General features: G+C 39.0%; 1 protein-coding gene across 1 annotated transcript in view; it reads left to right on the top strand.

Moving 5' to 3' along the window:
• The first annotated feature begins 6,751 nt into the window (after positions 1–6,751).
• The window catches only part of fkbp1b (FKBP prolyl isomerase 1B), a 43,041-nt gene continuing 27,679 nt past the window's right edge, over positions 6,752–22,113 (top strand). The window contains exon 1 of the mRNA XM_088626165.1: positions 6,752–6,913. Within this exon, the coding sequence (XP_088482291.1) occupies positions 6,877–6,913 (37 nt within the window). The 5' untranslated portion in view covers positions 6,752–6,876. The remainder of the gene's footprint in view (positions 6,914–22,113) is intronic.

Here is a 22,113-nt window from a genome sequence, read left to right on the forward strand (position 1 = left end):
TGTTGTTTTGGGAGCTCTTATTCCTGGCAATTAGCCTCTAAAATCGTGAGGGACTGCGATGGGTGCCTAAATAAAAAATAAAAGGCAAATTGACCGAAAGGTAAAGAGTACAAAATAGCAATCAGTTTTGAAGGCTAAACCTGTACCCGTTTCTTCAGCTTTGACTAAATGACTATAGTTTAACTTTTCAAGTGTCAGATGTGAAAGCTCTTTCTTTCTTGATGTCATCTTGAGAGTTTTGAATCAATCGATGCAACAGTTCATAAGAAGATGATTTTGAACATTTTTCCTCATTCCAGTACTTGAACGACTATTTGTGAATTTTGTTTGCATATTGGTGCTCCTGTACTCCAGTTTAAGACTTTCTCCATCTTAGGCGGCACTGTAAAGGACAGATCTTCGCAAGTGCAGTAAATTATTGGAAACCATCTGAAAATGAGGTGATTCAGCCCAGTCTGTTTGGTTGCTAGTAGTCAACTGATCAATTATAATCATATTATCAAGATATGAGCTTAGGTATAATCTTATACAACATGTCTGGGTAGCCTGTTTTATGTAATTTATTTCTCACAACCCTTTATGTAAAAAGTGCTTCTCATTCTGAGTTCCTATTCTGATTGTGTCATCTGGTTCATGTTCGTTGATTTCTGAAGTCTGTTGGGTTGAGTCGGTCAGCACCTTTGAGGATTTTGATTATTTGGTTGTTTTACAGAAGTCCTTTGCATTACCTTTGTCAATACTTTTAACAATTGTTAATACTTGAATCAGATTTCTCTTTTAGTCTTCATTGTTGAAAACTAGGAAGTTAATATTTGTGTCATATTGGTGTAATGATTCATTTTAAAATAACACACCTTGATTTGAATTCTGCAGATTTAACTATGTATCATAACATCCTGTTTTCATTGTTTCCTCACAACTAAAGAGATGTAAATGATGTGTGAACTTTTGTAAGTAGCTTTTCAGTCTAAATGTTTCCACAATTGGTGTCTACAGTGCCTTGCAAAAGTACTGTATTCACTGCCTTCCAATGATGTCTCATTTTGCTGAATTACAAATGATGTATATACGCATGCAAAATGTGAGTATTTTAATCAGAACTTGACTGTGTACACGACCTTAATGTCTTTAGATTTGATGCCGTATCTAATATTTACGCAAAAGATGATTTTAAAAATAAAGGATAAAACTTCCTTACGTATTTCTTATATTTTAATAAAATACGTTCAAAAGCTGTTCATTATTTATATGTACTGTATTTGTTTCCTGCTTAATTTCCTAAAGTCTTATTTGAAAGATTATTTGTCATTCCAGTATTGTTGAAAAAAAAACTCTTACACATTCAGAAGCCATTCTGAATCATGCAGTCAGAGATCAAGCTTTTTGTAAAAATCTTAAAGATTATACTATTCTAGAAATAATTATAGAATTTAGACTTACAGGAAAATTAATATTTCTTTTAAAATTCTCCTTATAAATAATTAAAACAGGTGTCATTAATGACCTGTATCTCACTAAAATATAGCTTTCTAAAAATTTTCAGGTCTAATGGAAAATAACTGAAGATATCAGATGTAAATATTTATGTTAATTTCAAAAGTAGCGGTTAAAATGTACTTATAAAGTACAGTACATTACTTTAAGAACCCCCTCATTAAGGAATATTTCCTGTTTTGAATTCAGACATAATGAGTTTCTAAAAAGCTGGCTTCCTGAATAGTCTAAAATGGCAGTAGCTATAGTTCTTATCTTAGTACGACACTAGTCCACTAGTCTGTTAATGGATTTTGGTTTGTAAAGATGATACTTTTACACAATGTGTGTTCACTTCCTTTTCCTAATGACTTGCAATATTTGATCAAATTAAATTTACAACACTGAAAAAGACAATTTGTCAAATTTTGTCCTTGAAATTGTGGATTTATTGTTTGGGAAACACAGCAATTTTTAAATCTGCATTCATAGAACATGCCTGTCTTACAGCATCAGTGAAGTGGCCTGTCATTTTTTAAAAAATTTTTATCATTGTTATTGTGCAGTGGTGATTTTTAAAGAAGGAAAGTAAATATACTATACTAGGATTCAATGAAGACTTCTTGTGGAAAAAATCTTGCATTAATTGAATCTTCTGTACATAACAAAATTGGCATATTTTGTCACATTTCTTTCTGATAATAAGAAACTTTTTACTATTTTTATGTCACTTACATAACTCTGTTGAAATAAGTACAGTAAATTTCCACCAATTTTGTATGTTTATCTTGTAAAGGGTCATGAGGAAACCAGAGTCTATCCTAGCTAGTCATAGGCCGCACACAGAAACAACACATACACACACCAGGAACAGTTTTCCCAGAAGCCAATTAACCTTCCATTATGTTTTTGAACTGTGGCAGGAAACCTATGTGAACATGGAGAAAACATACAAACCCCATGCAGATAGCACCCCAGGAACTGAACCCAGGCTCCCAGTGCTGCAAGGCAGCAATGCAAACCTCTGCGCCACAATGCCTCCCACAATAAATATCAAATAACAGAAGGATTTACAGATTGAATAATGTTTCTTGCTTAAAAAAATAAATGCAGTGTTCTTAATAGAATACTCTGAATACATCTGGAGGGAACTGTAAAATATTTAAATGTGATGATTTATCATTGTTCCTTTCATAATGCTTTTAAAAAATGTTTTATATTGACAAAATGTAGTCAATATAACGTTTGTCTTAAACCTTTAAAGCATACACAATATGTGTCTTTTATAATCTTATAAACAAGATTACCGAACACTGTTCTAAATAGGCAGCTAGGGATGTTAAAAAAATCATCTTTTGGAAGAAAATATACATTTTTTTTAAATCATATTTTGCTTCCAGGCATAGGATGTTTTGTTCAGTTTGTAGTAAATACTACCGTCTACAACAAGCTGCCTTTCCCGATTCATTGAGTCATCAAAGACAGAATGACTAAATGCTACCATAGTGAGCAATCTGTAAAAATATCCTCCTTCTATCTAAAATGGCAGCTGTTTCAAGGCACTCCTGCCTTGCATTTTCAGACTGCAGCTATCAGCTTTCAGACTGATAAAGATAGTGCTATGAACTCTCATTTCTCATCAATTTTCACTGTTGTCTAAACACTTAATATTATTATGCTGTCTGTGCAATTCTGTGTGTTTGTGAATTCCACACAAACAATAAACACCTCATCACTTTTATAAACCAGTATGACTGAATCATCGCTTTAAATGCTAAGCTTCAAAAGCAATATCACTCTATTAAAAAAATGTATCTGTCCATTTTCTAACCACCTGATCCACGGTCGGTCGCTGGGTATGATTTTGGACTGCGGGTGGAAACCGGAGAACCCAGACAAACCCCTGGAAAAAAGGGGGAGTACACACAAACTCCACGCAAAGAGCAAAGGGTGCAGACAGCATCCCAGGAATTGAACCAAGGGCCACAGTGCTGCAATTTTAAACATTGTTTATCCATGCACGGTTTTAGACAAATTAAGTATAAACATGTGGGATAGTATTTTTGTCAAATAATTTTGATCGATAAGTTCATTAATAAATTCATGAGTGTAATATACTGGGGTGATTTTGACTGTTGCATAAGCACTACACCTCTTCACTATTGAGAGAGCTCATAGGCACAGATGACGAGACTAAACCTGTTGCAATCTTGCAAAAAATGGCCATCACAGATTATCCCCATCTTCTCAAGGGGGCTATGGCTTTATGCATTTTGTATATTGGCGCATGGATTTAGTATGATACTGTATGTACTGTGTGACTGTCACCTGTTGTCTGGGGTGTTCACAGCTAGCAGTTTATAACCTGGTAAGATGTTACAGCCAAACACAGTGTGTCAGTGATAGGCCACAATCTGGAAGAGCAGGAGTCATGACACTGCACTACGCTTGACACAAAGTGTGACGATCTGGGCAGAAGTTGCTTATTGCTAGAGATCTCCATTTGTAGTGGTTGATGGTAACCTGACCACACGGCAATACATTGGTCAAGCACTGGGACTTGATCACTGCCTCACGGGCTGCTCCTCCTGAATGTTTAACCTGTGACGGCGTTCCAGCAGAGCAACGTTCATCCTGCAAGCAGCAAAGCATGTACCGCAGATATACAGCTTGTATTGCTTCCAACAGTGGCCATACAAGCCTGTGACTTACACAGCAGACTTCATATTCCCTGCCTCCATCCTCTGGATGACAAATATTAATTAACTAAATGAATTTTATTGATGTCATCTCGGTTTGATTAACTCTTAGTCAATCTGCTTAAAAACAGATTTTTTTCTAATAACTTTGTGAATTTGTTGCAGCTATATGTTCTGCTTGTCTTCCGTGTAGCAGAGAAGTGGCAGCTCTTCAGCCTCAAGGGTACCATGTAGTCCATGGAATATGTAAGAGAAGGCTAGTAAATAGCTTGTCTCTGGGCAACTGCCAAGCTCATAGATGGTTTTGTAGGCATGATGGATGTGATGGAAGTAGTGATAAAAGGTAATGGATCAATATCCAAAACTTTCACTGTTAGGAGACAGCATTGCGAAAAGGAAATTGAATAAGTCTATAGAAGTTCAGGTGGGTAGCTGAAGAAGGCTCCACGGCCGAAACGTTGTGTTCTCTTTCTTCTTTTTTTCAGCATGGAATAACCCTATTACTTGTTCCTTTAAGTCTATAGAATACTGGTTCAGGTGGGTAGCTGGAAAAGAACAAGTCATAGGTTTATTCCATGCTGAAAAGAGAAGAAAGAAAACACGTTTCGGCTGTGGAGCCTCCTACACCTGAACAAGACTCCACAGCCGAAACGTTGCGTTTTCTTTCTTATCTTTTCAGCATGAAATAAACCTATTACTTGTTCCTATACAGAATTCTACTTTGTTCTCATTTCATGTGTGTCTCACAAATGACCAGTTATTTGAGCTGATACACATAAGATAAAACACCAAGCACAAAATAGAGCACATGGGTATGGAGCAGTACCCTGGAATTGTGCATTATGAAGACTGATATTTTTACCATTAAAGTGTGGAAGTGTTGTGGGGGGACAGTAGACACTTCTGAAATGTCTAGTACACTCATTTTAATTTGGCAAAACTGTATTTTTTTAATAAATAGTAGTTGACCACATTTTTGAGGAGAAATTCTGTTTTTCTCTTCTTTTTCTAGGAAAGACACACATTTGTGTTACAAATGAGTTGAATTTAACCAGTCTTATAAAGATATCCTGTATAAATTGGATTGCGTTTATAAAAAATAGGAATCTTTCTTTAGGATAACACTAAATGTCTGCTTGCAACAAAAATAACTCAAACTTATTACAAATCTTTTTCTCTAAAAACAATAAAGGCGGAGCCAGTAAAAGTTTATAAATATGGAGGTAATTAATTGGATAGTGCCTTCATTTTCAAAATTCTATCCAGGTATCCTTTATCAGAAAGCTGCTTATCCCTGGGAAGAGTCACAGAAAGCAGAAGCCTATTCTGGAAACAGAGGATAAAAAGCAGGACTACATCGCAGACTGAACATCAGTGCCTCGTAAGGCACGCTCACACGTGCAAGAACATCGGGGCGGTTAGAGATAGCAGTCAACCTACTGCAGCCAGTCTTTAGAAGGGAGGAGGAAACTGGATGAGCCAGAGAAAACCATGCAAACACTGGGAAAACAACAACCCAAAAGCTGTGAGACAGCCTGCATTGCCTCGCTTTCAAAACTCATATTAAGCAATTACAAGCCAAAGTCAGGGGTTGACTCATGTCTACAAGCAGCGCGTCTTGTTTTGCATGTTCTTCCTTCTATCCACCATCAGGTGTCTGTACTTCTCATCTGGGACAATTGTGATGTTGGTTGGTTACAGCCAACCTTACAGTTTAGGCTACAGCTAAACTTGGGAAATGCGATGTCTCAGACCATTCAGCCACAGGATTTATTACTGTATTTGCTCTTTGATATTCGATATTCAACAGGTGCTTCACTAGTTTAAGCTATTTTACAGAATGTTAGTTGGGGATGTCAATTTATTGCAGTTCTTCAAGCCTTCCTCCAATTCTGTACTTTTGCTACAGTAGATTGAACTAAAAAAATTGCAACTACCTGACTTTGGGCACAATTGGTTGCTACTAATGTTAGGTATAACTGGCAAACTTAAGACAAAACAATCCACCTTCGCATTTGAAGTGTTCTCAGCTGCAGTGGAAATCGACTTCTGTTTGGTATTTCAACTTATTAATACTATGTTATGTCATCTGCGCTGCAGTGGTGACAGATGTCTTAGCCAGGTCATCATTGTAAATGGGAATTCGTTCTCAGTTGAATAAAACACGTGCTGGTAAAAACGTTTAGCAAGCAAGGCACAGTAACACAATTTTAACCATCCTTCATGTTTGACTTTGTTTAGGCAAAGGACAATAGTTTGGTGTTTAACTATCCGGTAACTGTTCATAAGACATCACTAGAAGAAGCAAATCAACAACAATTCCTATGGAGCTTAAAACTTTCACCAGTAAGGATGATTCCGGATCAGCGATCTGCACCGCCTCACAGCCGTTTTCCTACGTCAATTACACAGTTGCCAGTCTCCGGCTGAAGTACAACCCCGAGCCTCCTGGGGCAGTCGGTCCCGCCTACACTCTGTTCCTGCGATTTTATTGGGCCGTACGCACCAATTGCCGCGCTTAATGCAGACAAAGCCCACCGCTGAGTGGTTGGCGGCAGTCGTCAATCACAATTAATCAGAATTCCTTTATTGGCAAGTCTTTGGGGTTCGGGCAGACCAAGTGAGACGCTGTCTGTGCGAGGTGCAGTCCGGCTATAAGATTGCTAGACATCCTGTTTCCAGTCAGCTACCGAGTAAATAAATAATGGGTGTGGAAATTGAAACAATTTCTCCGGGAGATGGTAAGGCATCTTTTTTGTATCGCTTTCTTGGTTTGTACCGTGCCTTTTCCCCCTGCCATTTTTGTAAATGCAGTACTTGTATCGATGCATGTTTTTTAGTGTCCAGATGGTCCTAATGCAAAGCCAGTGGACATTTGGGTAGCATAAAGGGGTGATGTGTGTGGTTTTTTTTTTTACCTGCTTTGTTTAACGCATGTGAGTGTGCAGGCGTTAAGCAAAAATTCCCAGCTATAGCTGAGAACTTACTGATCAAAATGAAGACTCATTTGTAAGATAGTAGTATCTGTTTTCGACGGGCCACTCTCGCAAAAGATGTTCAGAATGCGTGGGTTCGGAGTAAATATTCAGCAAATCAAGACTCTGTTAAAATAACTAATATCCACAGTAGTCTCTTCTTGCCTGTTGTGCTTTAGTACAGGAAATGCAGAAATGTTGCCCTACTGAGAAAGTGAGCACAGATTGTGTATCGCGTTGTGTGCCGAATAGCTGGAAAAAACACAAACGTTTTAGATGCGCGCTGGCGGCGAGGAAGGGAAGGTATCGAGTTTATAACTACAAATTGTGTGCCAACCGCTTTGCATAAGCAGCGCCAAACTGTAAATTAAAGAGCGAGGTATGCGGACTGAGAGAACTTCCTGAGTGCGAGTTATATAACGGCAAAGCGTACAGTATGTGAGCCCCACAGTGACCGCTAATAAAACACCTTTCACAGTTCAAAATACCGGAGGGGAAATGGAGATGGTTGTCCATCTATTCCATTGGTTGATCTTGGCACGAAGGAAGTTGCTCTGGCTGTGATGTCGCTACATTTTACTATCCTGTGGCTTGCTCATTGTCAATCGTTATGTAAAACTCAGCTTCAATTAGAATGGAGAAGCCCAAGCCTTGAGATTAATGTTTGAAAGGTTTTCTTTTTAGAGGATTCGGAGTCTATGGAAATTACAGTGGTAAAAACACACACGATAGAGTGGGAAAACGTAGCCCCCTTACACTGTCAAAACTCCTACACCCTTTCGAAAGCGTTTACGAGTTTAAAACACCCCCTTTCTCGTTTGAGACGCACAACCTGGCATATTTACATATTTATGGTATCGCCGGTAGAATTGATATTCTTTTATGGACAAATACCGGTAAAAACAAGGAGACTTGTATTTGAAAATGACAAGGACGCCTAGAAACGTTACTGAAATAATTTAAGAACTGTAGAAACGATTATGACGACTAACACCCCTTCTCTACATAATGCAGCAAAGGATTTTGTCGTTTTATGGCACCAAATTAAATATCCCTATGTTAGGTCATTACAGCTTTACAATCTGGCACACACCTTTTGTAGTGCATCAGTTTTTCCCAAGTGAGTTATTCTTACTGTCCCCAAAGCATATTTTTGACAGGTTTCAGTCCTTACTCTTCACCTCTTTATAGAACATTCCAGCCTAGTTAAGATGTGATAAGTCAGATCAACAGGGTGGTTTCCTTAGCCAGTTGCTCTAAATAGTTTTTTTGCACTTGGAAAAACAAACCTTGCACCCACAACTCCCCTCCCTGAGGATGTTGCTCGACTTTGAAGAATGGAGTTTTTAAAAACATTGATTGGTATTAAACTTGTACCAGTGTCTGCGTTTCAGAATTTGCTGAAGTAGCCAGTTGTGATTGTTCACTTGTTAAGAGCTGTTTTGATAGACATAAAGGAGTAATCCCCTAATATGTTAAGGAGAGAGGCTGCAATAATATCTGCTGAATACATTTGCATTATATATTTTTGAAACCAGGAATTTAATACAGAAATGGGCAAATGAGTCTCAAGTAGAAAGCAGATCAATTAAAGGCATTAGGTCGCATCTGTGATTAACAGCTCAGTTGGAATGAAAACCAGGACGCATGCCTTCCCTCAGGACTGGGGTTAGGAGTAGTTGATCGAGCTTGTTTGGCTGCTGGTAGCTAATTCTTTTGAGGATTGCTGGCCAGGGTATTGGCTTCAGCAGTATAGATTCATAATGTAGTCACGGTGTACTGTTTGTGTGCCGGAAAACCCATCATTAAGCGTCTGAGTTATTGCCTCTGCTTTTTATGGTGAGCATTTCCTCAGCATCCTTTGCATTTAGTTCCCCCCCCCCTTGCTGTTTGCTGTAGCAATGAAATTCAAATGTTTTGTCAAGAGCTCGCCAGCTTCTCTGTTGGCGTTTGGACCCGTCTTTTGAGTATTCCAAGTAGTGCCCATTTTTCTTGGCAGGTTCATTCTCTGAACACAAGGCGTTGGAGATGATACTTCTTCTCTCATTACAGCTTCTCGGAAAGTTGTCTCTTTACAATTTAGAAGTGGCGTTGAAATTGACACCATCTGGCCGGTCTTCCTCCTTGGCCATTGTTCTGGCTCTCTTCCAAGGAGCCCCAAAGCGTTTGCCAAGCCTTTGTGCAATAACATTTTTTGCTTATGGCTCTTAGGTCGGTCACACTTTTTAAAAGAACTGTGTTGAGTCTTCTGGGAGAGGGGCAGCAGATGCTTTATGAGGGGCAACGCTTTCTTGGCAGTACACGGGGTAAAATTCCTGTTAAACCTGTAACCTGATGCGTTTTCTTCTGATATGAGTTCTGAACATTTTCATGTTTCAGGACTTTGCAGGAATTCAATATGTAACTCGTGATTGTGCCCCCATGTGAAAATCAGAAGAAGTCTTGGACCTGATAACATCAGTGTGCAGGTACTGAGGTCTTGTGCTGAGCAGCTCAGTACCACATTTAATTGAATTCTCAAACGCACTCTCTGAATCGGCAGAAAGTGCAGAAACTTGGAAACGGGGAAACAGCCGTACCAGTTGCAAAATGCAGATCCCCTAAAATATTAAGTGATTTCAAACCAGTGGTATTGACCTGTGTAGTAATGAAGAAATCTGAGAAAATTGTTAAAAGGCACATGTTCTACCTGGTAGAGCACCTAATGGATCCTAACTACATTGGCTACAGGGCTAAAACAGGAGTCGATGATTCTACAATCACATTTATTGAATCTCTTGTATACATATAAGATGCATGTCAGACTTCTGTTTCTAGGTTTCTCATCGGCCTTCAACACCATGCAAACACACTTGTTAGTGGAGAGATCACTCTAAAATTTTAATCTAGACCTTAATATTGTAGTTTGGATTTTAGACTGGGTGGCACAGTAGCGATTGTTGCGGCCCTGCTGGAGACCTGGCTTAAGTTCGGGACCTGGGGAGCTGTCTATCTGGAGTCTGTATATTTTCCCCTAGGATCATGTGGGTTTTCTTCACGTGTTCCAGTTTCCTCCCACGGTTGGAAAGTACTGGTGGGTGAATTGGCTTCTGGGAGAATTGGTTGGTGAGAAGGTCCTAGGTCTGTGTGTGTCAACAGTTACGAATATCTTGGCACTGTTGTGGATTACGAGTTAACCTTTGAGGAAAATACAGATGTGATATGTAAGAAAGGCCAACGGCGTTTGTTTTTCTCAGAAAACTGCTCTTTTAGTGAGTGTAGTACAAGGATGACTTTTATTGAATCTGTTCTGACATTCAATGCGGTAACTTTAATACACGCAATAAAAACAGACTGAGCTGGATTGTGAAGGTACTGTAAATGGCAAATTTATTGGTACACAAGAGTTACAGCTGTCGGATATCCACATCAAACAATAGTGAGTGAGGCCAATATAATCATCGGCTGTCATGACCACCCCTTGCACAGTGAATCTGAACTCCTTCCATCAGGGTGTTGACTTGGGGTACTCAGATTGCAATAGTACTACATTAAGCAGGTTAACATCTGTAGGAATAAAGAATCATTTTAACAATTGATTGTATATTTTCCTTATTTTTTCCATCATGCCTGCATGTTTCTTATTGGTTAAATATGCATCGTGGTATGCCTTTTACCTGCATGCAAAGCAAATTTCCCATCTGGGAATAAAGGATAGATAAAATAAAAAGGAAACTTTTATGGGTGTATCACTGTAGGTCTCAAGTTTTTTCTGCCTGTGTTAATATTGATGGCAAAAACCCAACTTTAATCTTTGAAAAGAAATGTATGGTATTCTTATGGTTTCCTTTTAAGGTGAAGCTGTAGGTTGCGACTTAGCGAAGCATGATAAGTCAAGGCTGTTTCAATGTTTTCTGTATATCATTACAAGTGTGTTCTGTCAATAAATTCAACAGTAAGCGACTGAGGAAAGAGAATCCCATTTTTTAATTGTTAACATTCACTAAGGAATGGAAGAGATGATCATATGTGCCACAGTCTGGGGTTTCTGGTGAGAATAACATGTCAGTCACACCAAGCATTTAACAAATTGTCACTTTTACCTGCAACAAACTTCCAAATGCTGTCCAATTCCTGATAACGTTTTTTGTAACAGGTGCACTGACATTTTGTTGAGCGGACATGAACTCAGTACATTTATCATTTTGATCCATAATTATCATCAAGATGATTGATCTACCAGAATGTACCGTTCAGGGCAAGTACAAGTCTAATAGTATGCCCCTGCTGTTGGAAACCATTCAAGCTGTATATCCCCAACATCTGTTTTGCACCAGGTTGCAAATCCTGTTTTATGGGATACTGTTCCATTCTTCTTGTAAAACCATAACATATGTGCCTGGTTATTAGTCACTTGAACCCTACATACACACATTGTCCCAGCTTATCCCACAAATATTCAGTTGGGCCAAAGTCTGGAGCAGCATGAGGGTACGCTGTCCCATTGGAATGTTGCTCTTTCATGAAGATCTGATCATTGTAGTGCTGTGCAGTCAGATTGCCATCAGTCACTAAAAGTCCTGTAGTGACAAGACACCTGCCGAGACCATGTTTACACCTCTGATTGGTTTGTTGTACGGAATAATTAACGTATCATTCTGCACAATCTTTCTTGCTTGCTGATGCTCATCCTTAAAGAGGGCTAGGCTTCACTGCTTACGAGTTCACCTTCAGTGTTACTTTAATACACTAACGACACCAAAGCATTTTGTCGGTATGGGTGGCGTATTTATTCCCTCCCCTGCTTTTCTTTCTTGATTTTTAGTAGGTTGAACATTCAGCATGTTAAATCACCTCGACATCTCTGCCCAAATCAACGCTTGCACTAGGGAGAGGTGCTTGTGTGATATTTCAACACTGGAGTTCACACAGTGTGAATTGTGACACAAGCTGCAGTGAAAACCTGAAGGATCCATCTTGAGGACCAGTTAACTAGGTCCTGCTTCCAGTTTAAGGCCAGAGATTATATGGAGAGATGTGGTTTTGTTTGGCAGAGGTGATTTGTGAAGGAACATTGAAACGGTATTTCCGTGTGATCCCTTCTGCTTTTAAAATCATTGGTGGGTTTTCATGAATGCATTTAGCATTTTGAAGGACTTGGGGGTTTTAATTGTGAATTTTGCACTCTGAACATAAAAAAGAAAACCTTTGCAATTCCTCCATTGGACTTTGATGTTGAGTTGTAACTAATTTTAATAAAACCACCTTGTCAAACCCTCATGTTCACTTAGCTGTGATAGCTAACCCAAGTACTGTGTGTGCTGAAGTCACGAGGATGAGCTTGCACCCACACAAACTTCTGAGGGTCCAATCATCTCACTGCTGGACAGAAGAGCTGCAGTGTGGGCTGCCTTATTCTAGTGCCTGTGTAATCCCACACAGATGCTGTAGTTGAAAGTATCTAGCATGTAGAAGATTATGCCACTGCAGGATTTATAAAAACGGATTGGAGCATCAGCTCATATACAGTATATAGACGTACTCGGGCAAATGCTTTTGTTTGAAGGTGTCTGTATCACATTGTTATCTACAACTATCTCTCAATTTCCTAACTACTTTATCTGATACAAGATTGCAGGGGAGCTGCAGCCTGACCTGGCGAGCAGGGGGCACAATGCAGGATACACCCTGGATCGCAAGGACACACGCAGACATGCCCCCACTCACACCAGAGCCAGTTATCCCAGAAGCCAGTTAACCTACAGTACCTGTATGTTTTTGGACTGTGGGGGGGGGGAACCAGAGTAGGTGGAGGAAATCTGTGTAAACATGAGGAGAAGATACAGATAGCACCCCAGGAATTGAACCCAGGGCTCCAGCGCTGTTACGCAGCAAGACTAACCACTGCACCCAGTAAATTAACAAAATATTTATATTTTTAGGAGTGCTTTAGGTCTTATTTGTGAATTCATGAATCTACAATTAGCAGCTAAATTAATAACAGGCCTCTTGTATATATGTATATAGAATGTAGATGTTTTACACAGAGCTTAATATTGTGCATGCAGCTTAATCTTTTCTGGGGCATTGTAGGCTACTGACAATTGGTTCCCTTTTCCAGACTGATTTACAAATTGAATGTGGCTTTCAGCGTCTCAATAGGCTATTCAGTAATCTGACTTTAGTACAGCTGCATGAGAATTTTATTCCTTTTGAATATGTACTTACGGCCCAATGGAAGCCTTCAGCCTAAATATTTCACTGCACATGATTGGGTTTTCTTGTTTGCTCGCGGAGATGTCATAGGTTGACATCAACATGAGGAAAGCTTAGGGCTCACTAAAAGCCAGTCTGTTACAGATGTCCTCTTTAGAGCCCACGGAAAAGAACTCGGGCAGATGGAAGTGGCTCTACTGCAAGCCAAGAGCAACCACACAGTTTCCACTTTGAAATTAATATTATATCTGACCTAAAAGCCCAAAGGATGCGTTCGGACCCCTGCCATCATTAGGTGAGCATCCTGGAACGTGCATCAGTGTTATTCCTATTCCTGTTGTGCATCATGGGGGGGGGAACTGCAATTCTTTCAGCTGCATCGTACTACAGTAAGTCACTTCTCTGCCATGTTGTGAAATAAATACAGAATTCGCTGTGTTGCAGAAAGGTGCCACGTTCAGAATGCAGGCACTGGGATGTTGATAGTGTGTAAAGAAGGACCTGCAAACCTTCTGTACTGATTCTTTAGGTGATTAGATTGGGGGAGTCCCGAGTCTGAGAACCCTTTCAGGAAACTAATTGGAAAAACTACACGTTTATTCCTTAATTTCCATTGGCTACATGGAGTTCTATTTATACAGCAGGGCATTTATGGGACAAATCTGAGTGAAGTGTCTTCCCAAGGGTACAACAGCAGCATACCGTCCAGGATTTGAATCCATAACCCTCTGGTCTGGAGTCCAGAGTCCCTAAACTCTCCTCCACTTCTCTATCCTTGGCTTTCCTACATGCTAACCTTGTAGAAAAGGTTTTATTTAAAATGCAATTTTATCTGTTCTCTCAGTGATGGTTTTGAAATTGGTTAGTCCTTATATGCTGTATCTATTTGCTGATGGGTCAGATTTTACTCTTGTTTTTCCAAGGCCTGCTTAGTCAAGACCTGTTTTGATGTCTGACGTATAGTACTTTGGGTATAAGCTGGCACTTATTTTTTATGTAAAGAAGTATGCAACCCTGCTTATTTGGTGGTCTCTGTTAACTAGATACCACTGACAGCCCAAAGCTTTTACACCTCTGGCTTAGCCAAGTAACCTTTCAGAAAGGACTTAATGTCTAGTCTGATCTAGATTGAATGCACAGATGTGTGATAACCATTTGGAGTCATCTTACTGTTTTAACCTTTCTTTTTATCACCTTAATGAAACACTGTACAAAATATTCTATTCAAATTCTTTTGAATACCATTTTCTCAAAAATCCTGGGTACCCTTATCTTTGAGTACCCCAGTAACCCACCCTTAGTTATGTATAAGGTAGCCTGTGTCTTGTGTAGTATTTAAATAAGACATTTAGAAATCTAGCTGTATATCCCTACAAAGACTGCTTTTTATGATTTAACCTCAAAGCTGCATTTAAATTGTAATGTGTTTTTACCCCAGAAACGAAATCTAAATCTAGTGTAATAAACTGTGCTATTAGAAGTTCATGAATGCCACATCCCATGGAGCTGTTCCTCCTAAAGCTACAGGCTTCTGATCAACACATTGTACCCCCAAGACAGCCAGGCCCTCCTCTCGTTCCACTCTAATTTGGGGGTATGGGTTTCACTCCTTATTTCCAATCTGAGTAATCTAGGTAATAAGTACAAGTTCTATTATTGTACTAATATTCATACAAATATTTTACAACAAAACACATATTCATGACCAAATAATGATTATTGCCTTATGTCTTGCAATATTGACCACCCTGCCTTTTCCTGGCTTTATAGTTTTGTGTTTCTCTCATTTAGGTTCTAAAATAAGAGCTGTACCTGTCTCCTGGACCCTATTCTTAACGTTTGTCAGGTGTTTGTCTGTTTATTGCTATGCTCATCAATAAGTACACATATCTGGTCTTGTGTGATAGCAGACAACTCTATAGGAATTTGTGTAAGATCAAATCTGACCATGACCCCAAGTACTTAACTGCAGTCCTTTTTCCAGTTTGCAGAAAGACTAAAATGGGTAGTAGTAGCTCAAACAGTTTTCCGTTGCTTGTAATGAGCTCACGTGATCTTTTCAGTCAGGGTTTCATATAGAGACCTGGTCCTGGAGACTGGATTGTGTAGAGGTTTTTCAGTCTAGCAGACTTCTTAACATCTCAAATTACTTTGTTAGTGGCTTAATTATCCCAACTTGCTAACAATTGCTGTTTAGAGCTGCATCAGCTGAAGACCCCTGGAAAACTTAGACATTGGTGCTCCAGGACCAGTATTGGGGACCCCTGGTTTAGATGTGGAGACAGCATGGAAATAGCTTTTACGTTACTGATAAACTAATGACTTGTGACTGAATGATCAATGTGCTCATTCAGAAATATAGGTGCAGCTTCAGATGCACATTATAAAATTCTGTTGGATTACGTGGCTAGTTGTCTACAGATCGCTGGTACTGCCCTTCTTTGATTTAGCTCCTATTTAGTTACCAGCAGCCATTTAGTACATCTTGGCTTTTTTTTTTTTTTTTTAGTTCTGAAGTCCCCACAAAGGGTTGGCACAGTGGTGCAGAGGTAAGCACTGTTGTCTTGCAGTGCTGGGTTAAGTTCCTGGGGTGCTTTCTGGGTAGAGTTCATGTAGGTTTTTGCCGGATGCTCCAGATTCCTCCCCCAGTCTAAAGGCATACTGGAAGGTTAATTGGCTTCTGGCAAAATTGTCCCTGGTTGTGATTGTGTCTGTGCCCTGTGATGGACTGGCATCCCGTCCAGTGTGCACCTTGCCTTGTGCCAGTTGCTTACTGGGATAGGCTCCAGCTCCCCCATGACCCTGAATTGGATAAAGCACTTAGAAAATAGAAAGATATAAGTTTCTGGGCTAGAAGCTTAACATTTTAGTATTTACATGTTGCTTCTTGGTTAGATCATTCACTTTGGACTTACAAATTGTGATGATGACTCTTGGATTTATAGTATGTACAGGTGAGCCTGGTTGCTGTTATTTTGGCAATAGAAATGACAATGATGCAAAAAACCTGAAAGTGAGGTTATGCTAATAGGACCCCAACATTCTTTTTGCTAACTTGCTGATGTCCTTGGTTTAAACCCCATCAACAATTGTTTGATGGGTCAAAGCTAACACCACTATTGTAGTTTGAAGCATTTTAGACATGTCACAAGGGTATCTTCTGCCTAAGGGCTGACATTGCTTGGTTAAGATGCTGATTCTGAAGTATTGATCATTGCATTACAGTAGCCTAATCTTCTTGATAAAGACATTACTTACTGACCTATTATCTCTGATGCTACGTAAGATTCACTGTCTAGAATTCTGTGCCTCATGGTTTACTAAAACTATTCTGCATTGGAACATTATCTCCCAAAGTAATTTACAGTGGATCCCAGTCTCTTCTGCTCATTTTGGCATTCTGACCCTTTAAACTTACGTTTAGCCAGTTCAGTTTCTTACAAGTTAAAGCCCCTTAAAATATTCTAATTGCTAAACAAGGCCTGAGCTGCTTTTTGGTTTACAGGTGTTGAGCATTTTGCTTCATGCATCTCTCAAACAGATTTTACGGGAGGTGATTGGGTCATGTTGGAACTCGTTATCCAACCGTTCAACAGGTGTTCTCTTCAACAGAAAGGAAATTTGATGTCTTGCAGTGGCAGCTATGATTTTTACAAATTTGATTCAAATCCTATACCTGGAGGGTAATGAGTACATTTTCCTAAATTGTGTGAATCTAGTGAAGTTATGTCTTCTAATTCTTTGAAGGAAGACACATGTTTGACAAAATAAATGGGGAACATTTGTTACAAAGTGTCAAAAATCTAGCACGAGATTATTTTGAGGATTAATTGCACGAATGTAGTACAGGTCCTAATCCCAAATCTGCACATTGAGGCCTTCTTACTTTGCTGAAGACTAGGCTCCACACAACAGGTGATATAGCCTTTTTGTGTGCAGCTCCTTGTCTGTGAACTCCCTGCCCGAGTTCATTACCTTGCTGTTTCTAAAAGCTCAAAGACCTTTTAGTGAATAGTCTGTCCCTCTAATGAGTAGTTTTACTCTAAGTTTCATAAAGTCAGTTTGCTGGTTCCTGCCACTTTCCATTTTATCTGTGTGTGCTCTGAAAATAAAATGATGAATTCAGATTGTATTGCAGTGTTTCTCTTCATCTGGTCCTTAAGTTTATACTGTGTACTTCTGGATCTGCTCCTTGTAAACCTATCTTTCCTTTAAATTCGGACAAGGTGCAAACGGTCATTTTTTTTAATTGCTGGATCAGCACAGATATGTATGCTCAAATTCACCTGCTTATGTTTTTTATGGTTAAGCTTCACTCTTGTGCTGAATGTAGAGCTGTGATTCTAACGGAAATTTCTCGGAAGAGGGCAAAGTAATTGCAGGAGGGAGAATGCAGCCGGGTGTGGAGAAATGGCTGGGGAGTTAGGAAACATAAACAGGCCCTTTATTTTGATACAGAAGAAGCACAAAATGTCTTCTTTAGCTCTTTAGAAAAAGAGCCAGGAAAAACAGCCCTTAATTTTTTGAATGTTCATGTTCAACCAGAAAGCTGTAGATAGACTGTAGTACAGCAGTAAAGTGGAATGTATATGACCTTTATAAATCCATTCCACGACCTTTTATATCTAACTGAACTTTCTACCTCTTTCATTTTGAAATCAATGCCATTTTATCTGTATTTGTCACATGCTCACTAGTCTTGTCATTGATGTTTGGCAAAATATCAATCATGAGATTTTGTAGCAGTTTTGTACTGTAGCTGCTATTTGGGGGGGAAAAAAATCTTATTTAAGAACTCAAATAAGAGGGTCAAATAACCTCAGGATTTCTTCCAGACTTTTCATGAAAGAAGTAAGGGTACTGGCTTCAACAAAAACTACCCAACCACGGTCTCATACTCCCACAGCAGTTTGTGCTTCTTACTTTCGGTTTTAAATTAAATTAGTTATTGTTTCTACTTCTGCCTTTCTGGTTTGTTTCACTTTTCATTCTGAAAAATTCTGCGTGGACATTCTGTCCATGTCTTTGAATACTTGTCCTCATGGTCCCCTCAGCCTTCTCCCTTTGGGATTAAAAATGTTCAGCTCCTTTAGTGCAGAACATTACCTTAACCTCCAGAATATGTCTGATTGCTGCTCTGGATAATTTCCTGCAAAGAGCCATGTCTCTTCTTTAATGTAGCAACCCTAATTTTACGCTATTCTTAAGGCCTTAATACTTTAATTTGGATATAAGATCCCTAGTGTTAAATAGTTAAAATCATAGCCTTTTTAATTACTTCCCACCTTGTCCAGAAGATGTCTTTTCTATAAATTGCCTATTCTAGCTCGTTTTCCTAATCATATTAAGATATTCTGTGACTACCTGCATGCAGTACACAAGTTCAGAGTATATTAAACATCTGCCAAGTGTTGCCCACTTTGAATTTTTTTTTAAATTCCCTTTGCTTCTACACTGTTTGATAATCCTCTTAAATTCGTATTCTATGCAGACACTTATTATTATTATTGACTATTTTGTCAACTATACTTGAATCTAGATTATTTAAATTTAAGAGCAGCAGTGGTCCTAGTAAAAGATCCCCATGATGCATCACTAATTTGAGTCTGCACCAATTATCTGTACCCTCAGTTTTCTGTCTAACCATTTCTCAGTCCAGACATTCTAGATTTTCTGAATGCCTACTGCAATTTGAGAATTCCTCATAAATAATTTTTAGTAAAAGCCTTCAGAAAATCTAAATATCATATCACACCCTCTGTGTGTCCACTTGTTGGTAGTTCAAATGTTGGCAAACCTAGGAAGCAGCCATCTTTTTCTACATTCATGCTATTTCTTCCTTGCATGTGATCCTTTAGGTTAGTTCTTATTCTCCATTACCTTACATTTAAAAGTCCGACTTACTGGTCTTATTTTAACCTGTTTTTGAAATGCATTGTACTTCTTTCTTATAACCAAGTTTTGCTAAAGTGCTATACCTCCCCCTCTCCTGTGTTTCCTGTCTTGCAAATCAAGTGTATCTGCTAGTGCCATATTTCTTTCCACCGTTGTTGGTTAAATCACAGAATCCTGGCTCAGTACTGTCATAATGGCCATTTAGTGTGGTAGCTTCTATCACATCTGAATTGTTTCCGATATTCCTTTTAGGTATTAATACTCAATTACCTGGTCTCTTGGCTCTCCCTTGGTTTTTATTCCCTTTGAAACCTTATTTTCAATTATCCTCTCCCCCATCCAGTCTAGTTTACATTTTCCTTGATTTCTTTGTTGATTTTTGTGCCAAAACTATTGGTGCCCGTCTTGCTTTGATGAGATCCACTATGTCTGTACTTGGATGGAAAGTGTGCTGTTTAAACAACATTTGTGCCCACATGGTCAATACCTGGGTCTTCACTGTATAGATGTCAGTCACCTTTGTTTTGATCTCGGTTTTGCTGTTCTGGAAAATGGAGTCTCTTACACCCACCGCTTTTGTTTGGCATTCTTAGCCATGGAGGTGTCTTGAGTGGAGCAGATATGTTCAGTGATGATATGCTGAGTGTTATTGTTTGAATCGGTGAGTACAATTTCTTTTCGCCACCTGGGATCAGCTTCTTTCCATTTGTTCCTCTGAGAATTTAGGTTTTATACCTCTCTAAACGCTTGTTTTTTCAGGTCATGGATCTCTTCAAGTGCCTTTATTTCATTCTCCGGGATATTAACATTCCCCTTTTCTTTCAGTGTCTGGATTTCGTGGCAGTTACCACACATGTATGCATTCATTTGGGTGTTGGCTTTGCAAAGCAGTGTTGCACCAATAGAAAATTACAGCACCAAGATGGTCTAGCACATCGAAATAACCAGTTAAGTGTGGGTCTGAGTTTAAAAACAAGAAATAGGATTTAGTCTTAATTTTCATCCGGTTCCTCATGGAAATCTGTAACGGCAGTGGTAAGACAAGCCTGTGCCGCTTAGTATGTATAACACTGCTGTGGTTTTCTTCTCTTGGTTTTGATGTTCAGCACAAAGCCGTGTTTTGTATTGAACTGTTAGCTCAATATTTTTCACAACTTTCCCTCCAGACAAGTTCTGTTTTACTGGGAATCCACTGGGGGGTTTTCCTTTTATCTTTTTTTTTTGAATGTGTCATTTTTTTTATAAGGTTTGCAAAAAACCTGATGACAAAAGTGAAGGATATGAGGTAGGAGTACACCCTGGTTTAGATGCCAACCCCTTCACAGGATGTGAACACAACAAGGGTTAATATACACAAAACACTTAACACGGCCAGCATATCTTTGGGAGGTGGAAGGAAACAAAAACGGCAATAGCAGCTACAGTAACTAATATAAAAAAAAACAATCTCCATCGCCTACAGTCCTGTCTTGATTTGAAAGATTATTGTAATGTTTATAGCAGCCAAGTTTTGAATCTGCCTTGTGGTCATGCTTTCTCCAAAATAATTTGCTTATATTTCCAGGTTTTATTTTAATGCTTGGTGGAAAGCACAAAATGTAAGTGAGGAAACCTGAGGAAAATTCCTTCTGATTTCACGTGAGACTTGATGTCTTCAAAGAACAATGCAGAATGCTTATTATTCCTTCATTATTGTGTACAGTCTGCAAACTCCACTGCAGATGAGTTGGAAGTAGTCAAGACATGAGGGTATTTGTTTTTAATTCTGACCTAAGCTTCATATAATAATAATAATAATAATAATAATAATAAACTTTATTTTATATAGCGCCTTTAAAGGTGGCTTCTCAAAGCGCTTTACAGGATGACAATAACAATAAATAAGAAGACTACAACAATAAATAAGAAAATTTCACAAGACAGGACACAATTATAATTACAACAATACAACAATAACAATAGAGGAGACCGTGGAAGATGGTATTAAGAAGAGCAGAGGGGTGAAGAATGGAACCAGTTAAGTAAAGGCTTTACTGAAGAAGAAGGTTTTGAGTCTGGATTTGAAGGAGTTTAGAGAAGGTGACTCTCTAATATCCTTGGGCAAAGAGTTCCAGAGCTTAGGGGCATAGCAGGAGAAGGCCCTGTCGCCCATACAATGTAGACGGGCTTGGGGGACAGTAAGGAGGGCAGAATTTGAAGAGCGGAGGTTGCGAGGTGGGGAGTAGGGCGATAAAAGTTCAGACAGGTATTGAGGTGCCAAGCCATGTAAAGCCTTGTAGGTGAGCATGAGGATTTTAAAGTCTACGCGGAATTTGACCGGAAGCCAGTGCAAGGACTCCAGGATAGGAGTAATGTGAACACTTGTACTAGACCTGGTCAGGATTCTGGCTGCTGAATTTTGGACATACTGCAGCTTGTTCAGGGTAGATTTAGATACACCAGGGAGCAGAGCATTGCAGTAGTCAATTCGAGAGAATACAAATATGTTGATCAGCTTTTCAGCCACAGTTAATGATAGCATAGGGCGTAGTCTTGCGATATTTCTAAGGTGAAAAAAAGATGTTTTGACAGTATGCTGTACATGTAAGTATTGTTCTGCATGCCTAATTAAAGGAATGTGCCAGTGAAGTAAAATACCATTGTAATAGGTTCTTTGCATGGTTTTCATTTTGTTTCAAATTGTCTTTGACAGCTTTGTGACCTATTAAGTGCCTTATTAAGGCCATTTCAGTAGTGCTGTTTGCAGAGCTTCATGCAGTATGTAATAAAATGTGACCACGAAGGTACAGTTGAAATTTTACTTTGAATTCTGAATCACTCTGGGCTTTTCTCCTCTGCAAGTTCCCTAGCATTCAGGTTCTATTAGGCTTAAAAAC

Source organism: Lepisosteus platostomus, chromosome 3, assembly GCF_059453375.1.
Source record: "Lepisosteus platostomus isolate fLepPlt1 chromosome 3, fLepPlt1.hap1, whole genome shotgun sequence".
NCBI lineage: Eukaryota > Metazoa > Chordata > Actinopteri > Semionotiformes > Lepisosteidae > Lepisosteus > Lepisosteus platostomus.